The 12,679-nt window shown below is 37.1% G+C and overlaps 2 protein-coding genes across 4 annotated transcripts in view; both read right to left on the reverse strand.

The window, feature by feature from the left end:
• The window catches only part of il2rb (interleukin 2 receptor, beta), a 10,649-nt gene extending 5,245 nt beyond the window's left edge, over positions 1–5,404 (reverse strand). The window contains exons 1-9 of one of the 2 annotated variants that reach the window (XM_057345883.1): positions 5,266–5,404; positions 2,372–2,462; positions 2,170–2,287; positions 2,003–2,069; positions 1,756–1,843; positions 1,535–1,668; positions 1,038–1,230; positions 842–944; positions 668–752 (exon numbers count right to left, since the gene is read on the reverse strand). In XM_057345883.1, coding sequence (XP_057201866.1) covers positions 668–752; positions 842–944; positions 1,038–1,230; positions 1,535–1,668; positions 1,756–1,843; positions 2,003–2,069; positions 2,170–2,287; positions 2,372–2,450 — 867 coding nt within the window. In that variant the 5' untranslated portion in view covers positions 2,451–2,462; positions 5,266–5,404. Of the gene's footprint in view, positions 1–667; positions 753–841; positions 945–1,025; positions 1,231–1,534; positions 1,669–1,755; positions 1,844–2,002; positions 2,070–2,169; positions 2,288–2,371; positions 2,463–5,265 lie in introns of both variants that reach the window. The other variant, XM_057345882.1, reaches the window with a different exon arrangement.
• A 4,892-nt stretch (positions 5,405–10,296) lies between these two features.
• LOC130561887 (testis-expressed protein 33) lies at positions 10,297–12,642 on the reverse strand. 2 transcript variants are annotated; one of them, XM_057346513.1, is made up of 5 exons: positions 12,043–12,642; positions 11,642–11,708; positions 11,379–11,511; positions 11,181–11,291; positions 10,297–11,021 (listed from the first exon to the last, which is right to left on the reverse strand). In XM_057346513.1, exons 1-5 carry the CDS (start codon positions 12,144–12,146, stop codon positions 10,939–10,941), a joined length of 498 nt encoding a protein of 165 aa, XP_057202496.1. In that variant the 5' UTR covers positions 12,147–12,642; the 3' UTR covers positions 10,297–10,938. The 2 variants fall into 2 exon arrangements, with proteins under 2 accessions (XP_057202496.1, XP_057202497.1); XM_057346514.1 differs by having other exon boundaries at positions 11,623–11,708.
• Between the last annotated feature and the right edge of the window lie 37 nt (positions 12,643–12,679).

Raw genomic sequence — 12,679 nt, forward strand, 5'->3', positions numbered from 1 at the left:
TGCATTAGTCATTACAAATGTAGTGGAGTAAAGAGTACATATACTTGTTCAAAAATGTAGTTAAGTAGAGAGTAAAAGTTGCTAATATCTTTAATACTCAGTACAACTACAAAGTAGCCAAAAAGATACTTAAGTAAAGTAACTAAGTACATTTACTCCAATACTTTACACCACTGGCGTGTGTGCGTGTGTGGTGTGTGTGTATGTGTGCGTGCGTGCGTGTGTGTGTGTGTTTGGTTGCATAAGGAAAGAATGAGTCAGCCTTTACAAGAATTGTGGTTCTCATCATTAAACACGGGTGTGTGTGAGTTTGTGACTAAACCGTGACATATATTTTGTATGGGAAGATATGTGAACCAGCGAATGTTATTAGTGTATCTTCATACACAGCATGTTTTATTTATGAAAATCATGGACTGAGAGAAAATTTGTACTACACTCTTTAAAAGAGTTTCACAAAAGGTTCTTGGTTTTCACTTTAAAAGGGTTCTATGGATTAAAAAAAGTGAGGAAAATGGTTCTTATCAGAAACTTTGAGTAAATGGTTATTTGGGGAACAAAAAGAATCGTTCGTCTTATCTTTTGTGGCAGCTTTTTAGGCGTGTAAACTACTGAAATATATACAAAAACACCAGATGTTATCAGATAATTTCTGGGAAATACTCACCTGGAAGTTTCCTCCGTGAACAGCGTGAAGAGGTTGGAAATATCTAGAGGGATCTGGAACGTGTTGACTTTTTGGTTTCAACCACCTACAAAAAATAAAAATCCCAGTTACTTCTGCTCTAGCACTATTTGGAAACATTAACTTCATTATTGAGATTAATACTCTAATACTCGCCCGCTGCTTTTTTTGGCCTTGTAGATGAACAAAGAAATGGCAATAATTACAAGCAGCACGTGGAAACCAATGATCAGAATTGTACGGCTGTCATCGGGCAAGACTGGAAAAGGGAAGTGAATTGTTATCAAATGAAAACGTTGTCCTTTAATGAAATCACAAACAACTGTTATGTACAGGAGACCTGAGATGTCACCTGGTGGTGACTTCCCAACCTCAGACATCCAGGACACAGCAGGACTCCAGTCGCTCCACTCCCCCCGGAAATGACCCTCATTTCTGGGTTCAACCGGCTTCACGCGGACCCTGGCCTGGTACTCTTCTCCTATAGTTAGACTGTCAGGGTCCAGCTCTATGTGCGTTCCATGAGATAATTGAGGATCCGCCAGCTATAACACAGAATGCATAATATGTACAAGACTCAAAATACATTCTAAGCGGTATTCTCTGTGGGCTGGTAAATCATGTAGTTTACATTCACATTTAGCAGACGCTTTTATCCAAAGCAACTTACAGATGAGATAAACAATGGAGCAATAGGAACAACATAAGGACAACAAAAAGCACAAGTGCGATAAAAAAAAAAAAGGTCTCATATGGCCTACCACAGTAAGTTTTTTTTTTTTTGTAGTTGTCATTGAAAGAATCAATAGGATGAAATAAAATGTTAGTTAAACACAAAGGCATGCTGACCTCCCATTCCAAATGTCCAGGTTTAAACTGAACCTGGAATTCATATTCTTCGATGTCATTGGGAAAGTTAACGCCTCGACACCAGGACATCTTGGTCCCGTTCACAGTGGGCTCATCCGGAGGCTGCGTCTTAACTGTCGCCATAAAAGCAGATATTGAAACAGATCTAAAACCAAAATAGAAGTATTCATTTTGTTCAGCAATACATAAAAGCCACTCACTGTGTCGGCCAGGTTTATAAAGCATTGTAGTGAAGAGAGATCCATTACAAGACACGTTCAAGACGACTTTAACAAGAAAGAAAAAGTTCTGTGAGAGAGAGGGAGAGAGGAACATTTGTTGATAAAGTAAATTACTAGTTAAAGGTCCAACCTTTTGGAGGATGTATTGACAGAAATACCTCACCGCTAGATCCCGCTAAATGTCATACACTGGACCTTTAAGCTATAAGTAATGAATTTTGCTCACCGTTTGAAAAGTCAAAGCACAACCTCTGGCAGAATATGAATGACTGCTCAGTGGCAACAGCTCACACCTAAAACACACAATAAAATTACACTCAATTAAATTACAATCATTCATTTTATTAATTACAGTTCACTTAATCAGTATATTACGGTTTAGAACTTTTTTACCTTGCATATTTTTTGTTTCTGACCCCCTGAAGCTCACATCGCTGAGCGGAGATATCCGTAGAGTTCCACCACACACAGGAAATGTTTGTCAAGTAGTCGTTCACGCAGGACAAACCTCCTTTTTATAGTAAAACACAAGACAACAGTTAGCATAAAAATTAAACGAGTAAACATTTGTCGCGCATCGATGCATAAAACGTACCTGTTTCTGTTAGGCTGGACGGGGAACTTACATGAAACACGATGAAAATAAGGAGGGCGGTATACCAGTAATCCTTCATTGCTTCTTGGATCTTAAACACATACAAAAAAATTGAAGAAATAGTTTACCCAAGGAAAGAATTGATCATTTATTCACCATCATGTTGTATTTGAGTCTTCTGTGGAACACAAAAGAAGATATTTCGAGAAATGTCTCAGTGGTTTTGAGTCCATACAATGGAAGTCAATGGGGGTCGATGTTGTTAGATTACCAACATTCTTCAAAATATCTTCTTTTGTGTTGTGCAGAAGAAAGCAAGTCAAACAGGTTTGAAATGACACGAGGGAGAGTAAATGACAACAGAATTTCCATTTTTGGGTGAATCATCCCTTTCATCAATAATTAATGTACACACTGATGTAAATGAGTTAATACACCGCTTAGCCTCAATGCATCACACAACTGTGGTTGGGTTAATCTATTGTCTAAGATCTATATCTGGGATCATATTTCGCGTAATTTATCAGATGATGTGAGACGCGGTCATCTCTTAATAACTCTTAATGCATGTTTTTGGGGGCAGGTTTTGCAGAAACAAACTCTGTAGCCAACAGCTATGAGGTCACAAGCAGTCGCTATGGCGATATGGCTGAGAGCTCGACCACAGGTGTGGTTTTTACGGTGTGACACATACAGAAATGCACACACAGACCATATTGCTCCTGGGAAGTTTAGGTACTAAAGTGTCATGGTAAAACGTGAAACTCAAAGCCAGACAGCGTTGATCCGACCGGAGGATCAACGATATTTACAGATATTTACTATTATGTTCTTGGGTAACAAATCAAGTCTCTCCAGGACGACGACTAATCACTATTAAACTGTGAACTATGAATAAAAGAAGTATTTGTCATGTAATGACAAACTAACAACACTTTTGAGGTGTCATGATGTCTGTGGCAAGGAGCGGGATGGCTAACAAAATACACTCTGAGAATGTTTTGCTAACATTCAAATTGAGTTATGAAAAGGTTATTCGGAATGTTTTAAATGTTTTACTAACAATGTAAGAATAAAGCAATAAGCCCCGCGAAGCACTGGGTTACAGTGCATTTTATAACAGCTAAGGGCAAAGCGACGCGAAGCGGAGTGCCTAAAACCCCCTTAGCTGTTATAAAATGCACTGTAACCCACGCTTCGTGGGGCTTATTGCTTTTATAGAACGGTTAATCCATATGAGTAGCAAGGTTTCATAAAATAAAGTAAATAAAGTGATATTTAGGCTATGTAATGCGGTCAGCGGTTATAAATCGGGGTATTTTATAACGGCTTAGCACTCGGCTCAGCCAATCAGAATCAAGGACCAGAACTGACCGTTTTATAATAATGTTTTTATAACGTTTTTAGAGTTTAAAAATTAAGTTACCCGGCTGCCTTAATATTTTGAGTTAATTCAAAGTAAAAATATTAGTTATTACATGAATTTGATGCAAAATTGTTCATTTAACTAATATTTATAAGTTAAAGTAAATAAACATTTTAAGGTACTAAAATAAAAACTTAATTTTTTAAGTTAAAACAACAAATTATTTTTACAGTGTACCAATGACGCATATTGACAAAATAATGACACATGTTGATAAAAGGTTCATTTAAAATGACAGCAAAAACATTTTTTTGATAATTCTGAGAGAACTTTCAGAACTTTAAGAACGTTCCTTGTTAGCTAAGTGAGCGCTTTTTAAATCCATGACCATGAATATGAGCAACAGTAAAAAACAGATCAATTCATAAAATATTACAATTACAAAAAAAACTTGGGTAATGCAAATAGCCAGCCTGAGGACTTTAAATTTTTAAAATTCAGCTTTCACTTTTAAATGGCATCACCGTTGCCTTTTAACCCAACAGGATGTTGCCCACAGATAACAGTAAACTGCAAAACCACATATTATATTCTACTGCAAAATTCTCGAACAAGGCTTTCAGCGTGCTTCAGCTCTCTGTTCATGACGCAAGCTACCTTTGATACATTTGCTGAGTGTGCCGTTTTATCAGCAACGCTCCCCTCATAGTGAGTGAGTGGGTGGTCAATCTAAATACAAGCAATTTCCACCGAGAGCTCGAAACGACACCCACAGACAAACAAGAAAAACCTCAGCTGTAACCGTAAGATGACTTCTCGCAAAATGGCACACGAATATTCTGACGGTGTCCTGTTTGTCAAACCGGTGAGAGATTTCAGACAGGGACAGGATATACTATGGCAACTGGCGACTGTGTGGTTTCTCTGGCGCTCTTTTATAAATGTGAACGGAGTCATTCGGACAGCAGTTTATTTGTTTGTATGACACAAAGTCAAACCTGATCGAAGCGATCATCGGCTTCTCATTCTCAGTTTTACACGCCCGTTTCCGACCTTCTCAATGTTAGTCTTAAGAGTGCGTACTGTGTGATGTGCGGTAGAGTTTGCAGGCGTTGCAAGCCGTACACCTCCGGCATAGCAGATTTTTCATTAATACAGATGTGGAATGGTGGCTAAATATCAACCTATATAATAACGTCACTGCACGAGATGACAAAAGACCAAACCACGTGCCATCCACAGACAAATGATGCTAAAGGTATTCTGGGACATTTCTGCAATTTCTGCAACCCATGTGCAATTTCAATCCGACTCGTTCCTGGTTAGTGATGGATGCATGATGAACTGCTTTTAAGTGCACAAGAAACAGGTGTGACCACAGGTGTCATCACAATGTGAACAATATTATCTAAAGCAATGATAGTCATACGTTTATGACAAGTTGGATCATTTGCAGAGGCGACTGTCGCTCGACCCTGGTGGTATAGCGCAGGTAAAGTCATTCAAATGTTAGAAATGTAAGACTCACCCTTCAGCTGTCTATCAAACAGCTGTCTGTGCAGGCACCATCGATGCAGATGTCTGTCTTTCTACCTGACCCTTACGATAAATTCCCCTCTATCCTTCGCCTCTCTCTCTCTCTCTCTCTCTCTCTCTCTCTCTCTCTGCCCCTCCTCTACCCTCATCCTCATCTGTCACGAGCATCTCTCTGTATCTCACTCTACTCCTCCCTCTCTGTAACTCCTTCGACCTTTCACTCTCGCTCTGTCGCTCTCTCGTTTTGACAATTGCACTTCTTCACCTTTGCTCAGTGTGTGTGAATACGCTTGTGTGCCTGATAAGTAACCGCAATGAGAGGTTAGAGGTTGCGTTTAAAGAGTGCAAAGAGCTAAATTAAAAGGTCAGTGGGTTTATTTTGCAGAAGCCAGATGAGAAAACGGGATGGATCCTCTTGGACCTCTCTCAGAGGTTCTCAAGAATTTGGGTTTGCTTCGAAAAAAGGGTTTTATACGGGCAATTAAGTAGTCAGCAAAGACGAAAAATGATTAATACTACAAAAGTACACATGCAAATCAAACACTAAAATGTATAATATTACCACGTATTGCCTATGCCCAATAATATGTCTTTCTTGAAGACTCTGTCATTTGAGACATCATCAGTCAGACTCTGAAAAAGAATTTCTGTCATTTCATGCTCTCAGCAACCAATAGTTCATTGCCCAAAATACGTAGACAGATGGAAGAACTATGTTTATCCATGTGCAAGGGAATCTGTATTCAGCATTTTGTGCACCAGTTTTGTCAGGAAAGACTGAATATCTTGGGTTCTGATAAGAGAAATATTAACCTCTTGGGCGTCTCGCTGGGCTCCTTACGGCACATGAGCTACGTTCACAGCACAAAGATATGATGAGGACCACATCCTGTTTCATACAAACATTTGATACCCACAGACTACACACACATGCATACAAACAAACACATGCATGCATGCGAGCAAATCTACAAGCGCACTTAACTAGGTTGTACTGCGGCCAAGGAAAAAAAAACACGATATAGGACATAAATAAAGTAAAACTAAAGGAAAAGCATATTTTCTCTTAAAACATGCATGCGTCATTCAAAACATCATGCTTACTCAGAACTCTTGCAACATATCATCGATTCGCAAGAACCCTTCGTTTCAAAATGTGTGCTACAATTCAGTGTTAAAACAGGACCAGCAAATGCGTAACCAATGCATTCTTTTTTGTCATGGCTTGGGCGTATGTGCGTGTCGCAAAAATACCATGCAGGTAACTTCACCACCACCAGAATCACCGAGCAAAATTGCAAATGTAATCATCATTTCAAAGATTTTTTGATTTCAAAGATTCGTTTCAAAAAAACAATGCAAAGGTAGTCAGATAAAACAAGCAGCACTGCAGGCTCTCTGCTAAAGGTCAGTTGTCTTTGTGAGGGAAGAGGGAGGGATTTACACTCATGCAAAACAAGAAAACAGCCTCGGGTCTCAAGACCGCAACGAGAGGTGCTTGAGTGGTCTAGGTAGGTGTTAAGAGTATGTTTGTGTGTGGGTGGAAAGTGCAGCATGACACACATTCAAAACATTCTATGTGGACCAACTCAAAATAAACCAGACATTACATTACATCCAATAATATATAAGTGCAAACGTGTAATAATGATATCCACTGAACTGTGTATAGCTCTTCACTGTCAGTACAAGAGGTACAAAAGCTGTCACTGGGACGGTACCCTTTAAAAGCTTTTAATAGTTACCACTTACGTACAGAGATGTGTTCATTTGGTACCAATATGTACCTATGAGGTATCACTAACATGTACTGTACACAGTAAAATCACCAGTGTTAAAAAGGTCAAATTAACACTCACAGTGTATATATAGTGTGGATTATACATACACTGTGAGAGTTAATTTGATTTTACTGCGTACAGTACATATTAGTACTTTTTGCTGTGTACTCTTTAGTGAAAAGTGTAGTTTTTGAGAAGGTACTACATCAGTGACAGATTGTGTACCTTATTTCCAAGAATATGTTGCTAAAGAAATAAAAAGCGTGGTCGAATATCTGAGATTTTTACATATTTGTTAGAATGGCTGACTATGTCGACACAATATGTTTAACATGAGCGACTTTTATGACTTTCACTCCAGTGTTGGGTCAAAAAGGGACAAACCCAGCCAATGTGTAAATTAACTGGTGCTGGGTTGTTTCAACCCATCCTTGGGTCAAATGTAAACATTTTCTCGGGTAATTTAGCCCAACGGCTGGGTTTTTCCCTTATTGACCCAATGCTGGGTTAAAAATATCCCAGTGTTAAAGCAGAATTTAGGAGAAAATACAAAAAAAGAACGAATAGAACAAAGAACGAAGAATAAAGATTTTTTAGGAATAAAAATTAATGGAATGCTCCGAGTTAAATGCAACAGACAGAAATCTACGTATATAACGTAAATTTATAACTAAAGAGTCTAACTGACGACAGCCAGATTCCATTGTGTTTCACACTGGAATATTTCTTTACAAAATCAATAATAAAAAGAATAATAAAGATGTTTATTGCATGTTTAAGTGCATGTTTTGTAAGATTTGCATTAACAAATGCATCATCTGATTTTGTAAAACAAAGTTTAAAAAATTCTGGCCTTTGGCTTATTTTATAAATGCTATAATAATCTAAAGGCAATAGTGCTTTTCAGACATCGAATACTTGCTTTAATGTGTTTTACCAAATGTCAGGAAACATTCATTTTTCAAGTGAGTAATAAGAGATTTTTTAGATTTGGAACTGAGATTTAATCAGCAGGTTATTGTTTCGTGTATTAAACAATATATAAAACATACTGTCAAATAATAGTGATTTTCAAGCTTCCTTTAAGCTGTACTGAAAGGGATACTTCACCCAAAAATGAAAATTCTGTCATCATTTACTCACCTTCGAGTTGTTCCAAATCCGTATAAATTTCTTTGTTCTGATGAACACAGAGAAAGATGTTTGGAAGAATGCTTCTAGCCAGACAGATTTTGCCCTCCATTGACTAGTAGGAAAAAATACAATGGAAGTCAAAAGTGCCCCACAACTGTTTGCTGTCCTACATTCTTCAAAATGTCTTCTTTTGTGTTCAACAGAACAACAAAAAACGATGAAGTAATTTATCAAAGACATTTATGCAGATTTGGAACAACTCGAAGGTGAGTAAATAATAACAGAATTTTCATATTTGGGTGAAGTAAGAATAGTATTAAGCGGGGTTCTTGGAAAGTTTCAGTTTTGCTTAAATTATGATTTAACAAAATAAGGCAAGATGAGCAACTAAACATCAATCATATAAACAGATCCTAGATTTCTAAATTGCTTCAGTTTGAGATTAAGCTACATGATCAGTTTGTCTGTACTAAAGTACTAAATCTTTTAGGTTTAAGATTAATTCATAATGGGCAGTTTAATAAAATGATCAAGAATGCTAAATGAAATCCAGTTTTTTATCTTTATATGATATATGATGTGATTTGATCCTGTGGGGTAGGAGACACTTAAATGAATCCTAAAATATTTCTAACTAATCACAAAACCATAAACTCTCAAGATTCTTGAATGTATACATTAGTTATTGTTTAAACTTCAGGATAAATCAGGTATGATTTTTACATGAAAGATAAAAATCAAGTTTTACTTCAAAGCACAGCCCATTAAACTATAATATTTTTACTATAGTGATGTCAACGATGTGTTACAGCTAAACTTATGCAGGTGTTTTATTTACATAAGTAAAACAAAACATAGGAAAAAATTATGTAATGGAGCAATGACCTTACGTAAGATACACAACCACAACAATTCACCAAAATGTAACAAAAACATTCAGACGTGTTCTGGGAAAACAGAGCAAACTGCCTGACTATATTCTAGAGCTGAAACTTTCACTCTTGTGAAACATGCAAGCTGTCTGGTCATGTGTGTTCCTGCTATGTGCCACAAACACGTGAAACAGCCCTAGATTCTGAGTTACAAAACCACAGTACTAGCAGTATAAACAACCTGTGGTTCAAAAATGTAGCGTGAAAGAAAAAACATTTGTGGCGACAGTACATTTTTTGTGAGATGTGGTTACGAAAAGAGCGAAAACAAGATTGCAGGCTAATAGAACATAATAGAACAAAAACAATTAATAACATAATTACTGAAGAAACAAAAACAGTCCTCATTATACTATAACAGTATTCATAACTTTAACTATCTTATGTTTTTTTTTTTTTTATTACGCCTCCAATTTGACACCGGATTTTTAGGAAACCTAGATAAAAAGAACAAGCCTTTTCAACCGGAGAGAAAAAAAAACAGTTTCAGTGGTTTTTAAGATCAAACCGCGTAAAGTGAGACTGTCGGATTTACGTTATGTTGATACCACATCTTAAAGCAAAAGACATCAGTCGCAAAAAATTCCCCACAACACTGCCTATATCTGACAAATCCAATCTATTTTTACACACAAAATTTTAAGTTTGTGTAACCAACTAACGCACACTTAAAACAAATGAAAGAGCATTAGTATTGCTTCCAGTCAAAACTAAGGGACAGATACAATCCAAAATAAAAATTTTGTCATCATTAATTTACCCTCATGTCAATCAAAACCATATATGGCTCTGTGGTTTTGTGTCCATACAATGGAAGTCAATGAGGGCCAATGTTGTTTGGTTACCAACGTTCTTCAGAATATCTTCTTTGGTGTTCTGCACATGAAAGAAAGTCATGCAGGTTTGAAATGTCATGATGGTGAATAAATGCTGAAATAATTTTGGGTGAATGAGTGGTTCACCTTTAAAATGACATGAAATAATCTTGTCATTTCAAACCTGTATGACTTTCTTTCTTCCACAGAACACAAAAGAAGATATTTTGAAAAATGTTGTTGACAGCCCCCCATTCACTTGCATTGGTTACAATAGAAGTGAATGGGGGGCTGTGCTGTTCTGTTACCACATTTTTCAAAATATCTTCTTTTGTGTTCTGCGGAAGAAAGTCATACAGGTTTGAAATGACAAGAGGGTGAGTAAAGGATGACAGAAGTTTCCTTTTGAAGGTGAACTACTCCTTTAAAGTCACCATGAAAAGGAAGTTGCGATTGACTACTTTTCCGTACTCTTTTTTTTTGTTGCTGGCGTCATGTGGTGAAGAATTGTTGTTGAGAGGGGGAGAGGAGCTTAATGTTTTTAATTAAAGATTACAAGTGCAAATGAATAAAAAAAATAATGCTGTGCATGGATAAATCATTTATAATAATCACTGCAACACTGTGTAAAACACAATTTTCCTGTTTGATTACATTTAAGACAGCTTCCTGTACAATTTTTCCTGTTCGAATATCTGTTACAATATGCGTAAAATAACACAGACCACATGAACTAAATTCACTTTTAACACACATTTCTATCTATCTACATCTATATCTATATGTGTCTATTACTGCATTTGATTGATTTGTGAGACATCGCCAATACAACTCTATCAGCTCTTTTGAGTAGGAGGTGCAGGTGTGAATCCTGAGCCCAACATGTTTGTACGAGAATATGCGAAAGTGTGTCTGTCTGCGGGTGGTATAACACTTTACGAAAGTGTGAGTGTGATTGTTTATTTGCTGTGGTTTTCAGAAACCGTGCTCCAAAATGTCAGGCTTAATTAGACACGCCCTTGACCTCCATGTCCTTCAGCAGCTTGTGCAGCCGTTTGCTGAGAAAGTTCTGCTCCGTCCACTTCACTGCAGAGGGAACACGAGATTATAGCTTGGTTTAGTAATTCAAAGAAAATGTAAATGTCTTCTATCAGGTGCAAAATCTGCCACCATTATACCAGTTAGTGCTTTTCGATATCATTCAGCAAGACACTGAATAAAACAAGTTAAAATCTTGAAGCTTACCCAAGTCATTGGTTTTGTGGCCGTGCCAGTGCTCTGGATCATGGATGAAGTCTGGTAGGGGATGATGGACATATGAGTCCTTAACCAAAGAGGACCACGCCACTGGAGGCCCTGTGAAAGTGGACACGGAATGTTAAAAGTGAAATGGGTGTGATTCTACAGTCTGACAGAGCTCAGATTTGTGTGCGCGTGACAAACCAGGAAAGATATTTGCACGCTGATAGTGGCTCATCATATGATAGGATGTGTGTTCATCTGTGTAGCTTGAGCTTGTTTGAGAGTAATGTGGTGCACATAGTGGAGGAACCTGTGGGCAAGACAATCTGCACACCTAACATACACACGAATACACAAACGCAGACATCGACATTGGTATGCATACACGCAGATACATTTTATGCAATGCAATATTATTCATTATTTTGAATGCTGAATTACAAACCGGTTTGCTCAGAACTAACATGATTTCTGTTGTCTGTCTTCTTCTCTGACTGACTGATGGAAGTCATCCTGGAAATGTTCCCATGCCTGTTAGAGGAAGTATGAATATCTTGCCAGCCTTTTAACTAATGACATGTACACTTTTGAAAGCTGTATGCATGCTTTATTAAGAAGAAGAAGACAGCAGAACATTTTGGCGAACTCAAATATTTATAATTACATAGTTAAAGTTTAGTTACTTGACACATCAAACCTTATTATTTTTTGTCCAAATTGACAGTCTGGATTTTGCAGCTTGCATACACTTACTAACATCCTGAAAACTAACTTACTCCACAGTAGCAACAAATTTTACATCGTCTCGCTATAGAAACCATGGCTAAGCTATGATATTTGTAGTAAAGCTATAAAATGATCGGACCTGTTAGGTTTAAGAGGTGGGAGTCCGCACCTTCCGCCCAGCGCTTGTTGTGGTTGACGTGGGTTAAACTCTATATGCATACAGCGTCGATATAAATAATTCATCCACTTCTCCTGAAACCCACGCCACTGTGACTACACAAAACTATGACTCATCTTACACACGTTTCATAACACAACAAAACAAACATCTGCGAAGTTATATAAATACAACAAAGCAAAATAAATAAATGTGGGGGGGCATCCTTACTAAAATTATGCTGCCCCATGAAAGAAGACTGTAGAATACTTTAATAATAAACTGTAGTAAAATTAGTCATTTTGAAAATACTATAGTAGTTTATTAATTCACAAGTTAGTGAAGTAATACATCACTACAGAATACTGAAGTATGCATACAAATTATTAGTTTACCATAGTAAATACTGAAGTACAGTATATTGTAGCATTTTTTTCTTGTGGACAATAGTCACCATGGTTTTTTGGTGTTATTTGCAGTAAAACCATAGCAACAACACATTTACTATGGTCTCACCACAATAACAATAATAGTTTAGACATGGTTTTGTCGTAGAACTATGGTAGTAAAATTGTAATCAATCCATCAAAAAAAAGATTATTACCACATTTTTACTGTA

This window comes from Triplophysa rosa, linkage group LG11 (genome assembly GCF_024868665.1).
Source record: "Triplophysa rosa linkage group LG11, Trosa_1v2, whole genome shotgun sequence".
In the NCBI taxonomy this organism is placed as follows: domain Eukaryota; kingdom Metazoa; phylum Chordata; class Actinopteri; order Cypriniformes; family Nemacheilidae; genus Triplophysa; species Triplophysa rosa.

Bases quoted from the DNA above. Each gene is read 5' to 3' on its own strand.
- LOC130561887 (XM_057346513.1), bottom strand. From the start codon at position 12,146: ATGAATTATTTATATCGACGCTGTATGCATATAGAGTTTAACCCACGT. The intron at 11,292-11,378 runs GTTTGTCACGCG...CCACTTTCACAG, and splicing joins GCGTGCAAATATCTTTCCTG to GGCCTCCAGTGGCGTGGTCC. The intron at 11,022-11,180 runs GTAAGCTTCAAG...TTCCCTCTGCAG, and splicing joins CCACAAAACCAATGACTTGG to TGAAGTGGACGGAGCAGAAC.